The following is a 19,446-nucleotide window of genomic DNA, read 5'->3' as shown; positions in this document are numbered from 1 at the left end:
AATAAATACAAAACTGAGTTCTTGTTTTTGTTACCTAGAATTGCTTATTACTGCCTCTTAGAAATAGTAATCAACTGTCAGAAATTTGATTTAGCACTCACTGAACGTAGTTTCATTTTATTTACCACAATATGCGAACCATCCTGATTGTTTGTAAAGCTTCTACTCGCATGTATAGCGGCGTTCTTAATGCGTCAAAATGGGAATAAATTCGCTATTTGAACTGATGTCTCAAGAACTGGCTTATGGCGGTGAAACGTTTTTTTTTTGTATTCTCTAATTTATCATCGTAAGGAACATTGGTATGTAACTGATTCTTTAAAAAATATTAGATCATTTCTCGGTTCTTAGCACAATTTTTATATATAAAAATTAACATTAATGTGTTTCTGAAGCCGACGTTTCTGTACCTGCATCTGTTTACCTCTATGTTCAATGGTTCTACAGCGCACTGTCAGGAGACAGAACGTCGTCATCTGAGAGGAACAATTTATCTGCAAAGTTTTTATTCAGGAGGAGTTTTAATAGGGACGGAATTTACAAATGGGATCCCGCTTTGTGTGCAGATTGCAATTCAGAAAATCGTAACAAGAAATAAACGGCAGCAGTTGATGTCGGTATCCAGCACGAAGCACAACCCATATCAGAGTCTCTTCCATTCCGAAGCAACGGTGGAAGCCACGTAGGATGCACTGCCTTCATTTGTTTGAACGTGCTTCCACATATGGAGCGTCTGAACTCCAGGCACTTTCTTTGCCGTTTTCCATTCAACCTTCTTCGTTTCGCGAAAGTCGGCACGCTCCCTCTGTGGGAGCTCCAGAATGGTGATGTTCTTGAGCGCGCGTTTCTTGAATTGCGTCTACGAAGCAGCTGGCTGTTTGTATGGCCTCACTTGCAGTCTTCCGCAAGTTGCGGTGTGATGCTCGATGTTTCACAAGCCCACCAACGCCGTCGCAAGCATTTTTGCCGTGCCCAGTGGTCGAAAACATCCATTTCGTCTTTTGACGTTCACTGCGTTGTAGCTCATGAAACTAACATTTATTCTTGAAGTGAGCGGGAGCCCCGTCGCTCACATATGTTATCTTGGTGTACATTAGCGCGTTGTCGACACACAAAACTCGTGATCCGAACAACATCCGCTCAAAAGGGCTATCTCGGTCGCAGGTCGAAGGCTGAGGCATAACTGCCAGGCGTTCGGTGCGTTGCGATGGAAAGATGATAGCGGCGGCTAAAGCCTCGGTACGGCGGTGGGACACATGGTGCTATGAAATTCAGTGTCGCGCCGGGCGTTATATAGCTATAGGAGCGGCTGCCAATTTAAACGCGGTTCATCGCTGGAGCGGCGGTAGCAGTCATCTTGAGAGTGCGACGGGTGCATTAATTGTTAGCATAAACTACCCCTACACACACGTCACTCCAAGATAACGTGATAAAGTATGCTTACAGTAATTTAGGTCCCACTGTTAGAACAGTACGAAAGCGAATAGGAGCTTTAGACCTTTGATTGAAAAAAAAACCTCTTACAAATTACACTTATGAACTCAAACTGTAGCGTTTAAAATTTACCCACAAAAAAACCAATACTAAATCCAGCTTCTGACGATTGCGCATCCTAAGAGGGAATACTGAGCAGTCGTAGGGATTGAAATCATGAAATCTGTTTTGTATTTATTTTCATACTTTGAAACAATATAATGCAATATTTTTTCGGTGCCTTAACAAGAAAGCAATTTTCATGAAGAGAACTTCACGCCAGCGCTGCCAGCGCCATGCTATGCCGCACGAGAGTCGTTTCGCGACAAAGCTGTAGCCGAATCGCAATCCAGCCGGGAAATAGCGTCCGATCATGCCATTGCGTCCTGCTCGTGAACGACGTTTTAGGATGCTTGCGTACGTTAAGTACGAGGACAAAGCTCGGGCCATATTGCCGGTTAATTTAATCAAGCTCTTTGAGCCTGAAAGCCTCGATGATTTCGACCGTAGAAAACAAGTCAATGCATTTTGGTGCTCCGAAGACCGGAGCATTTTCGGCTACTACTCGGCCTTTGTTCACGCATTGGCAGGTAAGTGTGCACGATATAAACACTTTTCTTTTGGCAGTTTTCATTCTGCCGGCAGTCCGGAGAATTTCTGGGCTGAAGTTCTCCCGGCACTCGCTTCTGACTGGCTACGAGGGGCGTCGTGAGTACATGTTTTATTCGCTTTTCAAAGTTCCGATCCTCCCAGCACAGTACATTTTAGCCGCTGCCCGCAGAAGTACGGACTTGCACGGCTTTTGCCAATGATCGGTTGCAGCTGGACAGTAGTCCCTTTGTTATATCTTGCGTCTGTTCTCGACTACTGAACACATCTGCTGTGGTACTGAAGGGGAACGAGAATACCCGCCGGCTCTGTCCCCGTCTCCGCGCGCGCCAACAGTACTAAGCCTAAAAATCAGTGCGGCTCGAAACAGCCGAAAGCGGACGTAATGATGAACAGTAGCGCCATAGATGACAAGGACAGCTTCGTAGAGGTCCTCACGTCGAGCGAGAATGCAGGTCTGACGCTCGCGAACTGAACCCTCGAAACTGGTTTTGCGTAACCACGGTGAACGCTGCCCGTGTGCAAGGGTAAAATGGCACACGTTGTTGACCTTCCTCATTTAGTCTTTATGCTCTTTATAATTATTTTTTCCGTGAGTACGCACCCAGCAAACTGCACTTATTTCGACGTTCAATGCTAAAAATTCCACTCCTCGAATGCTAGGTATTATTCGGCTCACATGGTCTATCTCAAAAAGCAAAGGCTGTCGTCTGCAGGCGCTCGAGACCCAAGAAGCAGTCTATAGTCTCTTTCGCCGAAAATTATAACTGTTGTGCGGAACGGCCCGTCTAGAGCGCTTACTTTTCTGAACGACAACCACGAAAGCACGAAACATCAGTTTTCGTGCTGAAGGGTCCTGGTTCCCTGTACCCAATCAGGGGTGAGTGCGGGGACAATTTCAGTTGGTAAGTTGACCACGCTACAGGAAGAATAGATACTTCCTTTTCTATAGCATACATATGTATCACCTTAAACAACAGGTGCCCTGGTACATTTTTCGATTTAAAGCACTACTGCAGCATGCACCATATTGTTAGCGCTAAACTTGAATGATGCTTAGATACCATGCGACCGGAAGCAATGGACGTATTCTGGGCGATATTTTTTTAGGTAACCTTCATTAATGTGTGACAAATATCATCTAGCGTTCCAGCGCGATAACATTGGGGTATTAAAATTTGGCCTATCAAAAATGAACTATGTGTACGTGCTCCACTGGGAGCTTTAATAACAAAGTGTAAGAAATGTGTACGTGCTCCACTGGAAGCTTTAATAACAAAGTGTAAGAAATCTAAGGAACCTGCGAAAAGCACTGTAGGCGAGTTCACCAATGATCGAGCTCGACACTTCAGAGCACCTGAGTGTGGTCTGTGCACTACTACGGAGCTTAGTTTATCCTTTTGTGCCATCTCAACAGAAATTTGCGTGCTCTATTTTGCTGTCCTTGGTGCAAACTATCATGCATTGCTTCTGCTGTTAACTGTTTCAGGCATCTTGGATCGAGATCTTTTGCTTTAGACTCAGTGTTCTTGCTAACCGAGAGGGGCCACAAAAATAGCAAACTGCTATCGAGCTTACAGTGCTCAAGCTGTATCATTGGCAAGTACTTGACTCTGATGGGGACAAAATGAACAGTACCAGGAGGGTTGGGGCCAGGAAAAAGTAGCGAAGTTGAACTTGTGTTGCCCTAAGTAACCATTTGGAGGTGAGTGGCAAAGGAATTTCACTATAGAACCCTGAAAGTTCTGCGAGCTGCTGGTAGAATAGAAGCAGCTTTTCGTTTATGGAGTTCAGAAAAATTACCAACCTGACCGTGGGGTCAGGTTCATTCGTTAATCTGTGGTAGTAGACAGAGGTTGCTTTGCACAATAGGACCTGCTTTTTAATGTACATACTGTGGTGCTGTTTTCTATCATTTTTATTTCTGCTATTGCAAACTGGTGTGCTTTGTGGTTTTCCTCCAGATGATCTCGAGCTCATGCATTCGAAGCTTAAAAGCTTTCGGGACTCCTTTCCGAGAGTGATAGATGTCGACTTGCAATGCAGCAAGGAACCAGTCGGCAAGAGAAGGGTGAGTAGTTTCACGTGGTGTAAAGCTAATATCTGTACACTAAGCAGCATTGTGTTACTGCACACATTGAACTTGATTATGGTTTTTAAAAGTACCTTTGGCATGATAAGCAGCACAATTGCTTGGAAAATATTACATGTTGATTCATTTCCTTTTTCCTTCGCAGGAGATGCCTAGTAGCAAAGGCAAAAAGAAGTACAGAACGGAGGCTGTTGACCTCGTAAATGAGGCCATAATAGAGCAGTGTGGCACCGAATTGGAGGTATGAGCCTTTTGATTGAGTACAGTTGTGGCTCATTAATATGGACACTTTGGTTCCTGAGCAAAACTGTCCACAAAGCGAGTAGTCAGTAATAACGAATCACCAAGAAAATTTATTTAGAAAAATAACGCGCTATAATTAGGGTCTGCTTCGGTACACAGTGGTGGTCAGTGAAGTTGAAATAGACACAATTTTGGGAACACGAAGGCCATAATCCTGGTCACCATTATGCACGAAATATTGTGGGGCAGTTTTATGCGCCTAGTGATCTATGTGTGATACGCTTCATGGCATATCGTGGCCAGGTGACCTAACTCCTAATACAAATGCTAACTTTCCACGACCCCATGACTCAGCCAGCTGGTAGCTGCTATGCAGCAGAAACTGCCAGGAGTTTTCTTTGCACCCATTCCTGCAATATGGCAAATGGTAAGGGGCATCGACTTCGCAACGTTGCTCTGTAAAGAATAAAACCTGGAAAGAAAAGGACCTCAGGCAGTGAATCTGGAGTTTTCCACTGCATTACTCATTCATTCAGAATGCATTCAGCATTCAGAATGTAGAAATTCAGACATCCGTTTGGAGCAGTAGAGATTATTTTTTCATCACTGTTCATGTTAATGCGACAAAAATACATGGGCCCTGTGCATACTCTCTCAGTTAATTGTCCGGACAGCGAATTTTCATATTAACGAGGCATAAGTGTATTGGGAAAGTTTGGTCCCCAGAAAACTTGTCCATAATTTGAGTCGCAGGGGTCGTATTAACGAGGCACGACTGTACTGCCGTGCTTTAAGTGGTATTCACACGGGGGAGCTCATTGGGGAGGGATTTGGAATGTGCAGCCGCCACCCCCCACCATTTGGTGTCAGAGCCTAGAGCGGACCAGATAACAGCGACTTGGTGCACTGCATTGAGACTGCTGTACTGCCTGGCTTGCGCCGCTGCGGCTGAGTTGTATTAGCTCATGCACCCTGTTGCTTTCCATGCCTTTATCCCAAGCCAAAACACACTCGGAAATACTGCTGATGTAGACTGTCTGCCAAAGTGATGCGCATTTGTGCTAGCCAAGCAAAAGCTGCCCGTTGTCCTGCCTAGGGAGGTTGTTGTCACCACACTGCCACCCAAAGACATGTCGTTTTTATCATACAATGCGCTCCTGTGCCAGTGGGGGTTCTCCCCCCTGTCAATACTGTATTATTGCTGAGCTTATGTCTATCCTGCATAGTAAATGTGTTCTTTCGAATAAACTCTTTTAATAGCGTGTATTTTATACTTAGGTTCATAGATATGGTTAACGAGGACAGAGAGAATGCAAATAAAACTGTTTCATTGGAAAATCAGACACTGAATACATACATGCTTGTGCATGCATGAACAGTTGATTCATCCAGAGGTCTGAAAGAGAGGGCTTACTGAAAACAGTGCAAAAAGTCTCCATTGCGGAGCTTAGTGGTTGTGCAATTGACCCGCACCTTCCTTGTATAAAAGGTTTTCATGAGCTTCCAGCCTTGCAGTGAAGAGCAAAATTTACAGTTACCTTCAGCTTTTGAGTGTGCTTCCTGAGTCTGTTGTTCAGGCAATGTCCCTTTGTACAATTTGCTGCATGTCTACAGAATTCCCAAATCGGTTTATTTGTTTCTTCAGGCATCTAGGTGAGATGTGAAGACAGAGCTGTGCAAGCTTGCTTGAGGTTGAAAAAATGTACATTCTGATAGCTTTTTGAGGTTTCCCACTACTCTTGGCTCTGGTGTTTGGCTGGTAATCTCAAGATTGCTAGTTTGATGCCGCATTGACTGCAATTTTGCTATTTTGATGGAGGTGAAATACAAAAATGCCTATATATTTTGCGACATCTGTGTACAATAATGAACCCCAGATGGTCTAAATTAATCTGAGGCCCTCCACTATGGTGTGCCTCATAGCCCATGTGTCGCTCTGGGACATTAAGCCCCATGACTTATTTTTGTTTACCTTTCTGAGGCTTTCGGTAATGCTGTGAATGTGCAGCTTTAGCCTGACACTACCCTTCACGGTAATTGCTGCTTTAAGAGGGTTTCAAATTGGGCTAGTTGGTAGTTAGCATGGTCAAACATATTGCGCTTTTAGAGTGACATGGGAGAACAGAGGAACGACACAGACACTGGTGCGCAAATTATCAACTGAGGTTTATTGCGGTGTGCACACATATATAAGTTTAACATGTTAAAACATAAAAACACATTTGAACCAGCAACTTTGCTATCGTATCGGCAAGCGTCGGAAACTTTGGCCCAGCAGATCGGTTTTTGTTTGTTATCTCTTGTCTTAGAATTGCTTTTCCTGTTTGGTAAGCAAAACTGATGGGTCACTAACACACGTTCCTTCTTTTCCTGATTCCAAGTAGTAGGCTTCCCACAGCTCCCTGGTTCTATTATCTGTATTTCAGCAGAACTGTAGTCTGTTGGAAGTAGTGTTTGCAACTATCACATGTGGCGCAATGTGCCGCCAGATTTCCAGGTGAGCTAATCTGCCGGCAGTTGCGGTTATGCTCTCTGAGTCTTTCATTTAAACATCTGCCCGTCTGGCGCACATATGCTCGGCCGCAAGATAGCGGTATCTTGTAAACCACTCCTTCACAGCACTCGGCAAACCTATTTGTGTGCCTGACACCACAAGACTCCTCTTCTCCAGGACCGCTTTCTTCATTTACCTTCGCGCACATTCCTATTAGTTTTCTTGGTGCGGAAAAAACTACTTGCACTTCATGCCTTTCGGCAACTTATTTCAAATTGCGAGAAAGTGCATGAATGTACGGTAGAACCACAGGCCTTTTGTTTTCTTGCTTTTTGCCTTGGTCCGTTGCTTTCACAAGTCTTTTAAGCACTTTTTCTGATACTGATGCAAGCAGTGATTTAGGGTAACCGGCTTTTTCCAGTCTTGCTGCCTGGTTGTTCAGCCTACTTCGCATCTTGTGGCTGCAGGACTTTTTATGGCCTGCTCGAAGCAAGACATTGCCATGTTTCGCTTGATCAGCTTTGAGTGGGCTGAGTCATATGGCAGTAGGCCTTTTTCGCTGCGTGTTGCATACTGCACACAAAAGTGGGTTTCCAGAGACAAGGCCAGATCAAGGAACTGCAGGTTGCCATTTGTGGGGACTTTATGAGTGAAGGTTAACCCTCAGTGGGCTAACTTGAATTGTTCCAGAGTTTTTCCTACAAGGTTCGATACGGCCAGAGTGTTGTCAGCGCAGACCAAAAGGCATCGATGCAGCGAAAGCACTTTGTAGAACCAAGCAGAGCCAACAAGGCTTCTTCAAGTCTCTTGTCCCCTCTGGCAAGGAATAGGGCCCATAGAACGGGGGCTATTGTGGATCCAATACATATCCCGTCATTTTGAGAGAAGACCTCTCATTTCAGCTCAACACACAATGACGTGAGATATGCCTTCAAAAGGGCGAGGAAACCTTAAGTTCTGATGCCACACTCGTTCATAAACTTGACAGAATCAAATTCTTCTAAGCACATTTCAATGCATTTTAGCACTTGGTCCCGGGGAACGCTGTAGAATAGGTCCACGACGTCAATGGAGAAGCATGTCACACTAGGCTCTGTCTTGAGGTATTCGATGACCTCATTCGAATTTCTGATTAGGAACGAATCTTTCAGAGGAAGCTTGTTCAGATGGATCTGCAGGTATCCAGCTATCTTCCTTTGCCAGGTTCCCTTATCTTCTACTTTTTGTTCGGAACGGGGCGCCTGGTTTGTTTTTATCGTGAAGAATGGTCTAACAGTTAGCTTCCTACCTTTCTTCACTTCTCTTGCAAGTTTTTCTAGCCCAGATTTTTCGCATAGCTTTGCGGCATGGTTCTGGCATTCTTTAATAAGCCTTCTTTCGGTGAGTTTTGTTTGTCTGGTGAAATTTTGAGAGACCGCTTCTTGTGCTTTTGTGTAATAGTTGCCTGCTTCTATTATGGAAAACAAGCCTGTCTTGTCAGACACCAGCTTCAATCCATTCTTACGAAAGAAATCAACCGTTTTCTTTGGAACCACTCTACAGTCCTATTGCATGCTTGCTTTTACGCATTCCAAGCCTTCTCTGATGCATGCACTCTTTTCTCCTGAATCAGCTCTCTCAGCGATAGAGCGTATCGTGCCTACGACGTCTAATGAAGTGCAAGGAGTTTTTTCCGCACCAAGAAAACTAAAAGGAATGTGCGCAAAGGTAAATGAAGAAAGCAGTCCTAGAGAAGAGGAGTCTTGTGGCGTCAGGCACACAAACAGGTTCATCGAGTGCTGTGAAGGAGTGGTTTACAAGATACCGCTATCTTGCGGCCGAGCATAAGTGCGCCAGACGGGCAGATGATAAAATGAAAGACTCAGAGAGGATAACCTCAACTGCCGGCAGATTAACTCGCCTGGAAATCTGGCGGCAGGTTGCGCCAGATGCGCTAGCTGCAAACCCCACTTCCAACAGGCTACAGTTCTGCTGAAATCCAAAGATAAGACAGCCAGGGAGCTGTGCGAAGCCTACTGCTTGGAATGAGGAAAAGAAGGGATGTGTCTTAGTGACCCATAAGTTTTGCTTACCAAACAGGAAAAGAAAATCTAAGACAAGAGATACCAAACATAAACCGATCTGCTGGGGCAAAGTCTTTCTGACGACGATACGATTGCTTATATATGTGGGCACACTTATATGTGGGCACACCGCAATAAACCTCAGTTGATAATTTGCGCAACAGTGTCTGTGTCGTCCCTGTGTTCTCCCATGTCAGTCTAAAGGTGCAGTTATGTTTGACCATGCCTTGCTTCTTTGTTGCCTGTGCTGATCTTTCCCTGTTTGTCGTCCATGAGACAGATGATCTGTGTTGATAGGCAATTGGTTTGGCTGTCTGCAGCTGGCTTTCTTGAATTGGCAATGGCAGAAGCACATGTTAAGCCAAAGACGGACGCGGGTAACACAGCAGTAAGGGCTGTGAAGGGTAATGTCAGGCCGGAGTTGTACATTTACAGTTTTACCCAGTCTCAAAAGGTGACAGTCAGTATAATGTACCAGTTCTACCAGCCTTAAGCAAGCGTACAGAGCTGTGTCCTTATGTGTTTTGAAGGGACAAAAGCTGAGATGCCAAAAGAAACACGCAAAATGGTTTGTGAGTTCTGCAGTGCATGATATCCATGAAATTTTCTAAACTTGAAACTAATCTCAAAAGGCCAGATTGGACGACAGACTGGGAAGTGCACTCAGAACCAGATAGTAGAAGTGCAAATTTTGCTGTGCTCTCTGTGGCGTATACTTCTGAACTGCTATTGTGATGTATCATCCTGTGCGCAAAAATGGACTAGGCAGGTCTCAAGCTCAGAGACCTTTTGCAAGAGAAAGGTGATGGTCAACTGCATAAATGATAAATTGTGCTCTTTGGTGCTGAAATGCAGGTCTGTTCGCATCCTTTTTGATAGGTTTTATCTTTTAGGCATCTGAATGCCATGTACAACTGCGCATGTGCTGGTGTACATTCATGCACTTTTTTCATGTCTGGCTTTCTATAAACAGTTGAGAAGCCTTTCAGTTCATCTTTTTTTGATTGCCTGTATTGGTTTGCTATAACTATCGTCCTAAATGTATGGTGTTTCAGCAGAATGAGGAAGTTCGGCAAAAAACAGCGGAGCTTCAAGATGCTTTACATCGCAAAGAAAAAGAACTGAAAAGGCTCCGGAAGGAACTACGCGAAGCCAATGAATTAAACCAGCGCCTTACAAGTGCCCTTCTGGATAAGATTGGTGAGCTTTTTTTTAGTGTACAAATAGCATATTGGCATTTGCTTGGCTCAGCTTTTCGGCATCAAGTGCAGATTACTGGTTTATGGTGACGTGATCAGCGCCGGCAAAGAAGACTCGGCCACTTGATGAAATCTAAGGTTTGATGAAGTCTCATCTGGTCGGGCGAATACATGTGAGAAGTAAAGAATTAAAGAAGCGCCGACCAAAACAGGTGTAGTCAAGATGACAAAGACATTTAGACTTTCACACAGCAGCCTTGTTCACGGCTGCAAATTAAGGAGGTGCTAAGCAAGCAATCTACACGCACGGAGACTCTCGCCTCGCACTAATTTGCCGGCACATAATATCATTTGGAGCAATCAGCTTAAGTCACCGTGTTTCTGTCTTCTACTCTTCTCTTCCTCTTTCCTTTCTTTGTGCCCAGAGCAGAGAGCAGCACTTGGGCAACAGAAAACTGAATGAGAAGGGTAGAACCATAGCCGTGACCAACAAAGGCTGTGTTTTGATTAGCCGTGGTACTTGAGAATTAATCCCTAGCAGTGAAGTGTACTAGCGTACAACAGATTATCACTGGTGGTGACAGAATATGCACCAAATTGCAGCTTCACTACATGCTTTTACTTCTGCTGAGTATCTGTCGACTAATAATGGGAAAATTTTCAGCTGTAGACAGCTCAATGACCACACTATGCCACCAGTGCATTCATTTCCATGTCTTTAGGAAGAAAGAATAATGAAAGACATAAGAGCGCAAACTGGCAACACGGACGAGGAAGGGAACAGGACGAGCGCTGCACTTTCAACAGGGTTTATTCAGGGAAGAGTGTATATATAGCCTCTGACCTTAATCATGTTCTTAATCTCAATTTACAAACATCTACCTTTCACAGATATGCCTCAAGAAACATCATTTCACTGTGCCGGATAATAACCGAGGTATCACTGATGCAATTGTCACCTCGTTTCTTGATATAAAAGGCTTCCGCGAGCTCACGTTCGGTCTTATCTCGGCTTTTCAGTAGCACTTTGCATTCAGGCCGTCGTGGCTTGCAGACTATACGTTTATCTTTCGAGCATGCTTGGCAGTGGTCTGGAAGATGGGCTCCTTTCTTATTCAATGAATTCTTGTGTTCAAGCAGGCGCTCATTAGGACACCGGCCGGTCTGTCCAACGTACACCTTCCCGCATGTAAGCGGGAACTCGTACACCACTCCTTTCTTGCAGCCAAAAAGTGGCGTTTGGTGTCTGATGGCGCACTCTTGCATTTCCTATCTCCCAATACGTGAGCACATTCCGGCTAGTTTTCACGGCGCTGAAAATACCACGTTGACGCCGTACTTATTGCCCACCTTCTTGAGATTATGAGAGGTGTGGTGTACGTAGGGTACAACTTCCGGCCTTTCCAGCCTTTTTTCTTGAGGTTTGTTGTTCTCATTGCTGCCCTTCAGCTTTTTCAGCAAGGTCTGCGTCACGGAGAGAACCCTGGGAGCCAGGAAGCCTACATTCTGCAACCTGGACACTTGAGATGCAAAGCTGGCGTGCATGGCATGGTGGCAGGACTTCTTTAGTGCGGACGCTAGGCACTAGGAAGCGATAGCCCTCTTAACGGTCTTAGAATGGTTTGAATGAAATTGTAACAAATCTTTCTTGGCGCGTGCACAGTATCGCCAGCAAACATGTGAAGGGTGAAAGGTTAGGGCGAGGTCTAAAAACTGTAATTGGTTATTACTGCTAGGCAGTTCGTGAGTGAAGGTGAGGCCCATGCTGTTTCGACCAAACGTACCTAAAACATCAGCTACTGCTTCGTCAAAACTAAAATCGCTATCTGCCAACAAGACCAGGTAATCGTCTACAAATCTAAAAACGTGGACTATACAATCCCTGTCAAGTGCTTCACTCAAGGAGCGGTCAATTTCAGATAAAAATATATTACAAAGTGCCGGGGCGACACACGAACCAATGCAAATGCCCTTTTTTGTAGATACATTTGGTCATTGAAATCAATAAAATTGGCCTTCAGATAAAACTCAAGTAATGACATGAAGTTGTCCACATTCAAACCAGAAGAGATTTGAAAAGCCGTGGCTCCATTCCTATCAATGCAATCACGCACTGCAGCAAAGAGATGTCGATGCAAAACCGAGTAGAAAAGATCTACATCAATGGAAAAACCAGACCTAATTTTCCTATTAGTCTGAAGGAAGGCTATCACATCATCAGAGTTCTTAGTTCCAAACGGGTCTTCTATTTCCAGAGTCTTCAGGTTCTTGAGCAAAAATTGACTGATTTGTCGTTGCCAAGTATCCTTTGCGCTTACTATTGTCCGGAAAGGTATTTCCGGCTTGTGAGTTTTCGCCGAGAAAAAGACCGAAAGGCAGTTCTTTTCACACTTCCTGATGGCACTAGCTAGTTTAATCAGGTGCAGTTGCTCACAAAACGACACTGCACCTTTCTTCATTTGCTTCGTTTTCACTTCCACGGACCTGAAGTTCTTGACGGCTTCTATTGCCTTTTTGTTGTACAAACCGGACGGTATTATAACAAAACCGCGTTCTTTGTCAGCCTGCACAAGCTGCAAATCATTCGCTCTAAAAAACGAAACGACCTTCGCCGTGGGATCAGCTCGATGGCTGTGAGGGTTTGGATCTCTGACTGACCTCGTGAGGGTGTCAACGCCGTCCAAGAGGCACCTTTCCTGGTTTTCTTTCGTTGCTTTGTTGGCCAGTCGTCGGTTAAGGGCTAGCCATTCGTGTGGCTTGAGTTTGGCTTGTACGCTGAATTTTGGGCCTTCCTTAAGGACTGCCGCTATTCCTTCCAGGAGTTCAGCTCCTCCCAGGACTAACACAACATGGCGTCCGGGATCCTTGGTCTCCCCCTTCTTCAGTTGTTCTAAGTGTCTCGATACATGATTCATGGTGCACTTCTACCAAAGCTCTGTTGTCTGGGCTGCGAGCTTCTTGCTTTCTCGATGTCTGATGGCCGCCAGCCACTCTTGGTCTTGGGCGTAGTATGCTGCCCTTAGAAGATCTTGAAGCAGCCTCACTTGGTACCACAGTTCGGACCGGAGTATCTTGCAGACGTGTTTGGCGTGGCCTACGGTGGGTCTAAAAGGACCGAAGAGGCCAGTGACTTCACTAGGCACGAGTCCTTTTCGCAGGAAGAATCCAAGTAGCCTGGCCCGGCACGTTGGGGCAACGATGTTTGCGATGAGCAGAGGAACATGGGAAGGCGAGGGTTGAACACAAAACAGAGAGCCCGATGTAGAAGAAATATGACTAAGAAGTACTTGCAACTGGGCTTGTTGGTGCATATTCGTGAAAGACATAAGAGCGCAAACTGGCAACACGGACGAGGAAGGGTACAGGACGAGCGCTGCACTTTCAACAGGGTTTATTCAGGGAAGAGTGTATATATAGCCTCTGACCTTAGTCATGTTCTTAATCTCAATTGACAAACATCTACATCAAACGAGGTGACAATTGCATCAGTGATACCTCGGTTATTATCTGGCACAGTGAAATGATGTTTCTTCAGGCATATCTGAGAAAGGTAGATGTTTGTCAATTGAGATTAAGAACATGAATAAGGTCAGAGGCTATATATACACTCTTCCCTGAATAAACCCTGTTGAAAGTGCAGCGCTCGTCCTGTTCCCTTCCTCGTCCGTGTTGCCAGTTTGCGCTCTTATGTCTTTCACGAATATGCACCAACAAGCCCAGTTGCAAGTACTTCTTAGTCATATTTCTTCTACATCGGGCTCTCTGTTTTGTGTTCAACCCTCGCCTTCCCATGTTCCCCTGCTCATCGCAAACATCGTTGCCTCAACGTGCCGGGCCAGGCTACTTGGATTCTTCCTGCGAAAAGGACTCGTGCCTAGTGAAGTCACTGGCCTCTTCGGTCCTTTTAGACCCACCGTAGGCCACGCCAAACACGTCTTCAAGATACTCCGGTCCGAACTGTGGTACCAAGTGAGGCTGCTTCAAGATCTTCTAAGGGCAGCATACTACGCCCAAGACCAAGAGTGGCTGGCGGCCATCAGACATCGAGAAAGCAAGAAGCTCGCAGCCCAGACAACAGAGCTTTGGTAGAAGTGCACCATGAATCATGTATCGAGACACTTAGAACAACTGAAGAAGGGCGAGACCAAGGATCCCGGACGCCATGTTGTATTAGTCCTGGGAGGAGCTGAACTCCTGGAAGGAATAGCGGCAGTCCTGAAGGAAGGCCCAAAATTCAGCGTACAAGCCAAACTCAAGCCACACGAATGGCTAGCCCTTAACCGACGACTGGCCAACAAAGCAACGAAAGAAAACCAGGAAAGGTGCCTCTTGGACGGCGTTGACACCCTCACGAGGTCAGTCAGAGATCCAAACCCTCACAGCCATCGAGCTGATCCCACGGCGAAGGTCGTTTCGTTTTTTAGAGCGAATGATCTGCAGCTTGTGCAGGCTGTCAAAGAAGGCGGTTTTGTTATAATACCGTCCGGTTTGTACAACAAAAAGGCAATAGAAGCTGTCAAGAAGAACTTCAGGTCCGTGGAAGTGAAAACGAAGCAAATGAAGAAAGGTGCAGTGTCGTTTTGTGAGGAACTGCACCTGCACAAACTAGCTAGTGCCATCCGGAAGTGTGAAAAGAAGTGCCTTTCGGTCTTGTTCTCGGCGAAAACTCACAAGCCGGAAATACCTTTCCGGACAATAGTAAGTGAAAAGGATACTTGGCAACGACAAATCAGTCAATTTTTGCTCAAGAACCTGAAGACTCTGGAAATAGAAGACCCGTTTGGAACTAAGAACTCTCATGATGTGATAGCCTTCCTTCAGACTAATAGGAAAATTAGGTCTGGTTTTTCCATTGATGTAGAAGATCTTTTCTACTCGGTTTCGCATCGACATCTCTTTGCTGCAGTGCGTGATTGCATTGATAGGAATGGTGCCACGGCTTTTCAAAACGCTTCCTGTTTGAATGGGGACATCTTCATGTCATTACTTGAGTTTTATGTGAAGGCCACTTTTATTGACTTCAATGACCAAATGTATCTACAAAAAAGGGCATTTGCATTGGCTCGTGTGTAACCCGGTACTTTGTAATATATTTTTATCTGAAATTGACCGCTCCTTGAGTGAAGCACTTGACAGGGATTGTATAGTCCACGTTTTTAGATTTGTAGACGATTACCTGGTCTTGTTGGCAGATAGCGATTTTAGATTTGACGAAGCAGTAGCTGATGTTTTAGGTACGTTTGGTCGAAACAGCATGGGCCTCACCTTCACTCACGAACTGCCTAGCAGTAATAACCAATTACAGTTTTTAGACCTCACCCTAACCTTTCACCCTTCACATATTTGCTGGCGATACTGTCCACGCGCCATGAAAGCTTTGTTACCATTTCATTCAAACCATTCTAAGACCGTTAAGAGGGCTATCGCTTCCCAGAGCCTGGCGTCCGCACTAAAGAAGTCCTGCCACCATGCCATGCACGCCAGCTTTGCATCTCAAGTGTCCAGGTTGCAGAATGCAGGCTTCCCGGCTCCCAGGGTTCTCTCCGTGACGCAGACCTTGCTGAAAAAGCTGAAGGGCAGCAATGAGAACAACAAACCTCAAGAAAAAAGGCTGGAAAGGCCGGAAGTTGTATCCTACGTACACCACACCTCTCATAATCTGAAGAAGGTGGGCAATAAGTACGGCGTCAACGTGGTATTTTCAGCGCCGCGAAAACCAGCCGGAATGTGCTCACGTATTGGGAGAAAGGAAATGCAAGAGTGCGCCATCAAACACCGAACGCCACTTGTTGGCTGCAAGAAAGGAGTGGTGTACGAGTTCCTGCTTACATGCGGGAAGGTGTACGTTGGACAGACCGGCCGGTGTCTTAATGAGCGCCTGCTTGAACACAAGAATTCATTGAATAAGAAAGGAGCCCATCTTCCAGACCACTGTCAAGCATGCTCGAAAGAGAAACGTATAGTCTGCAAGCCCCGACTGCCTGAATGCAAAGTGCTACTGAAAAGCCGAGATAAGACCGAACGTGAGCTCGTGGAAGCCTTTTATATCAAGAAACGAGGTGACAATTGCATCAGTGATACCTCGGTTATTATCCGGCACAGTGAAATGATGTTTCTTGAGGCATATCTCTGAAAGGTAGATGTTTGTCAATTGAGATTAAGAACATGAATAAGGTCAGAGGCTATATATACACTCTTCCCTGAATAAACCCTGTTGAAAGTACAGCGCTCGTCCTGTTCCCTTCCTCGTCCGTGTTGCCAGTTTGCGCTCTTATGTCTTTCACAAATATGCACCAACAAGCCCAGTTGCAAGTACTTCTTAAAGAATAATTAGCGTGTACCTCTGATCAAGTAAACAACACACTTATGTTGCTGTCTGGTCACCCGCTGTACCCTCTTTCTGGCACTTCTTGCTCTCATCGCCAGTTGGTGATAGGCTGCAGACATTGCACAGTTACAGCAATGGCGTAGTGTTGAAGTCTTTGCGATGCTCAAGCATATTTGGTGTCTATGCACAGGGGTGAAAGCGCTTGACATTTTACTATTGCGTGCAATCATGTCTCATTAAAATTATAATCGTTTTAATTTCTGACTTTCTTAAAGAGGTTGCACGAGCTACAACTCAACCAGAAGGCACGGTCATTGCGGAGGTTGTAATGGCTTCCTCTTTGGATGCGGGTAAGGCTTTTATGCCTCTTCATTTCTTTATGTTGAAATACAGTGATATTACAGCTTATCATGGCTTTCTTGCAGACAGTGGCCTTCCAAAAGAAATGTTGTGTGATGCACCCAGTAGCGCAGGTATGTTTCTTAGTTGTATTCTTGGATGGGGCTTCCTGCACATCTGGAAGCTGGCGGAGCTATGTTCGCATATCTTTTGTCCTTGCAGGTGGTAACGCCACCTCGTGGTGTAATGCACCTGGTACGCTTGACAGAGATGTGGAGGGGGCTAAACGTAGCAGTTTGAAGCATGGTTTTGGGTGCTTTGAGGCTGCTTCCTTCTGAACATGACAGTACATATGAAAGATGTTCTGGATGGCTTGAGATTGCTTGCTGCTGAACATAGCAGTGCGCATAGAGCATGCTTTTGAATGCTTTGAGGTTGCCTGCTGCTAAAATTGCTTTTCTCCTACTTCATATGAAAAATAAACCGACGCTGAGGCAGCGATCGAATATCGAGCGTTAACACGCCTAACATAGGTCGCTGGTTCAAATACCTGTCGCGAGTAGACTCCGTGCTTGTGTTGTGGCTGAGGGGTCTCGGGCACAACTTTGGAGAAGGCAACAGTGAATCTGGGGTGCGCAGCTTCGAATCTGCCTCGCAATAAATATTTCGGCTTTTTCTTTTTGTCATTTCATTTTAAAATCATTTTGTTAAATAAAAGATTTGATTGCAGCAATATGAAGAACAGAACTACATTTATTACTTCCTTTCATGCATATTGTGTCCATATGTCTAAATTCAAGCACTGCATATGTCCTGTGAATGTACTTCCTGTGCTGTAAAGGGGAAAAATCACCCATAACTACATGTTGTACCATGTGATAGACAAATACTTCCTTGTCACATCGCAGTCTTAAGGATGGTTGCTCTGCAGGTGCTGTAACAGAACAAAACATATTTTATGACCTAATTTTTTGAAACGTTACCTGTACGTAGAATAAAGCAGATCTTTTTCAATGCATATCGAATTTTCATGACTAAACACTCAACACTACCTCCACATAGATTTAAAGCGAAAACCACTAGAGAAATCCTTTCGAAGGTTGAGCTGCTGTAGGTATGACATTCAGACAGGGAAAATATGATGCTAAATAAGCAAGACTTCCATTCTAACCCTTCTTGATTGCTTAGGACAAGGAAAATGTACCATATCATAAATGGTATGCTAGGCATTAAGTTGCCATGGAAGTATTTCTGTATATTTGCTCTTAAACATTAAGAACTACTGGTTCTTTGCTCTGTTTTCACTTACTGATATTGCATGGATTGCCTAGTAATCTACATGTAGATCTGTCTCAGACCTTGGAACATTGCATGTCTAGTATCTTCAGCCTGGAGCATGTGTATTAGTTGTTAACCTTCTGGAATAAGGATTATTTCTCATTCTATGTCCTTGTGAACATACTCTGCTAGAACAGCGTGTTCCTGAGCTATGAACTATGACAACAGTTATGAGTAAATAAATATATCAACAGAATAGAAAGCTGGGCTAGTTGGAGGCTGTTCATGACATATTTGTGGGTGCAAAGTGCAAAGACGCAGAAGGAAGGAAGATAGCACTTGTCCTGCGTCTGTCTTCGGTGTCTTTGTAAAGTTTGCGCCCGCAAATACACCGTGAATTAAAATCATGTCTTAGTGTGCACAATTTTGCAGGGGACAGTCATGGAAATGAGACTGCTGACCTGCCTCTTGAAGAAGGCCACAAGGAGATGATTGAGAAGCCTGTAGCCCTGTTTGAAGCTGTGGATGGACAGGTGATGTAGGACAGTACTTTATTTAGTGGTATGATACATGGGGCTTAATGTCTCAAGGTGACACGAGCTATGAGAGATGCCGTAGTGAAGAACTCGAGATAAATTTAGACTGCCTGGGACGGTTCTCCACACGTGATGTAACACAGTTGCTTTTGCATTTCATCGCTGTTGATATGTGGCCCCAGTGGCCAGGGTTCAACCTCTCGTCCTTTGCTCGGCATCCGGATGTCATAGCCACCATGGCTGCTGATGTTTTTAAAGCTTACATGTGTTGCAAACAATTATAAAATTAAATTTTTAATGAGTGCCTCTGTTGAGCACATGGTATTTTTCTGGCAATTAACAGCTGTTGATGAACTTCGGAACACGAAACTTGGCAGATATCTGCCTGATTTGGGGGTAAATTAGAACAGACTGAGATGCTCTGACCAGTCTCAGGAGAGAGCTGACGAGGCATTTTTCAGGGTTGACTAGGTCGGCGCAGGGCACGCTTTTAATCTTATTTTGGCCCACTGGCATCACCACTGTACAGTCATGGACAAAATTTTGCTAGATGCCGGAGCGGCGTTTTGACACTGCCTTTGCACAACTAGGCAGCGCACTGGCTGCGTCGAGGCTGCGCTGACCGACGACTAGGCACATGCGCATCCTATATTAGTCTGCTTGACTGTCTGATAGCTCATTTCATATGAGCAGCTGCTTTTTGTAGCTTGGCTGCGGGCGGCCGCTTTTCGGCGCCATGTGGTCACTGTACACGCGCGGCCCAGCGACTGCGAGGGCAGCGTACATTCACGG

The 19,446-nt window shown here is 45.1% G+C and overlaps 1 protein-coding gene across 4 annotated transcripts in view; it reads left to right on the top strand.

The window, feature by feature from the left end:
* The window catches only part of LOC144116310 (uncharacterized), a 43,235-nt gene that overhangs the window by 13,774 nt on the left and 10,015 nt on the right, over nucleotides 1-19,446 (top strand). The window contains exons 1-7 of one of the 4 annotated variants that reach the window (XM_077651050.1): nucleotides 33-3,787; nucleotides 4,047-4,153; nucleotides 4,320-4,415; nucleotides 10,030-10,174; nucleotides 16,777-16,851; nucleotides 16,927-16,974; nucleotides 18,551-18,651. In XM_077651050.1, coding sequence (XP_077507176.1) covers nucleotides 4,061-4,153; nucleotides 4,320-4,415; nucleotides 10,030-10,174; nucleotides 16,777-16,851; nucleotides 16,927-16,974; nucleotides 18,551-18,651 — 558 coding nt within the window. In that variant the 5' untranslated portion in view covers nucleotides 33-3,787; nucleotides 4,047-4,060. Of the gene's footprint in view, nucleotides 1-32; nucleotides 4,154-4,319; nucleotides 4,416-10,029; nucleotides 10,175-16,776; nucleotides 16,852-16,926; nucleotides 16,975-18,550; nucleotides 18,652-19,446 lie in introns of those variants that run through there. The other 3 variants (XM_077651049.1, XM_077651047.1, XM_077651048.1) reach the window with 3 other exon arrangements.

The sequence above is a fragment of the Amblyomma americanum genome, chromosome 1 (assembly GCF_052857255.1).
Source record: "Amblyomma americanum isolate KBUSLIRL-KWMA chromosome 1, ASM5285725v1, whole genome shotgun sequence".
Taxonomy (NCBI): Eukaryota; Metazoa; Arthropoda; class Arachnida; order Ixodida; family Ixodidae; genus Amblyomma; species Amblyomma americanum.
This window is presented reverse-complemented; position numbering and strand designations above follow the sequence as displayed.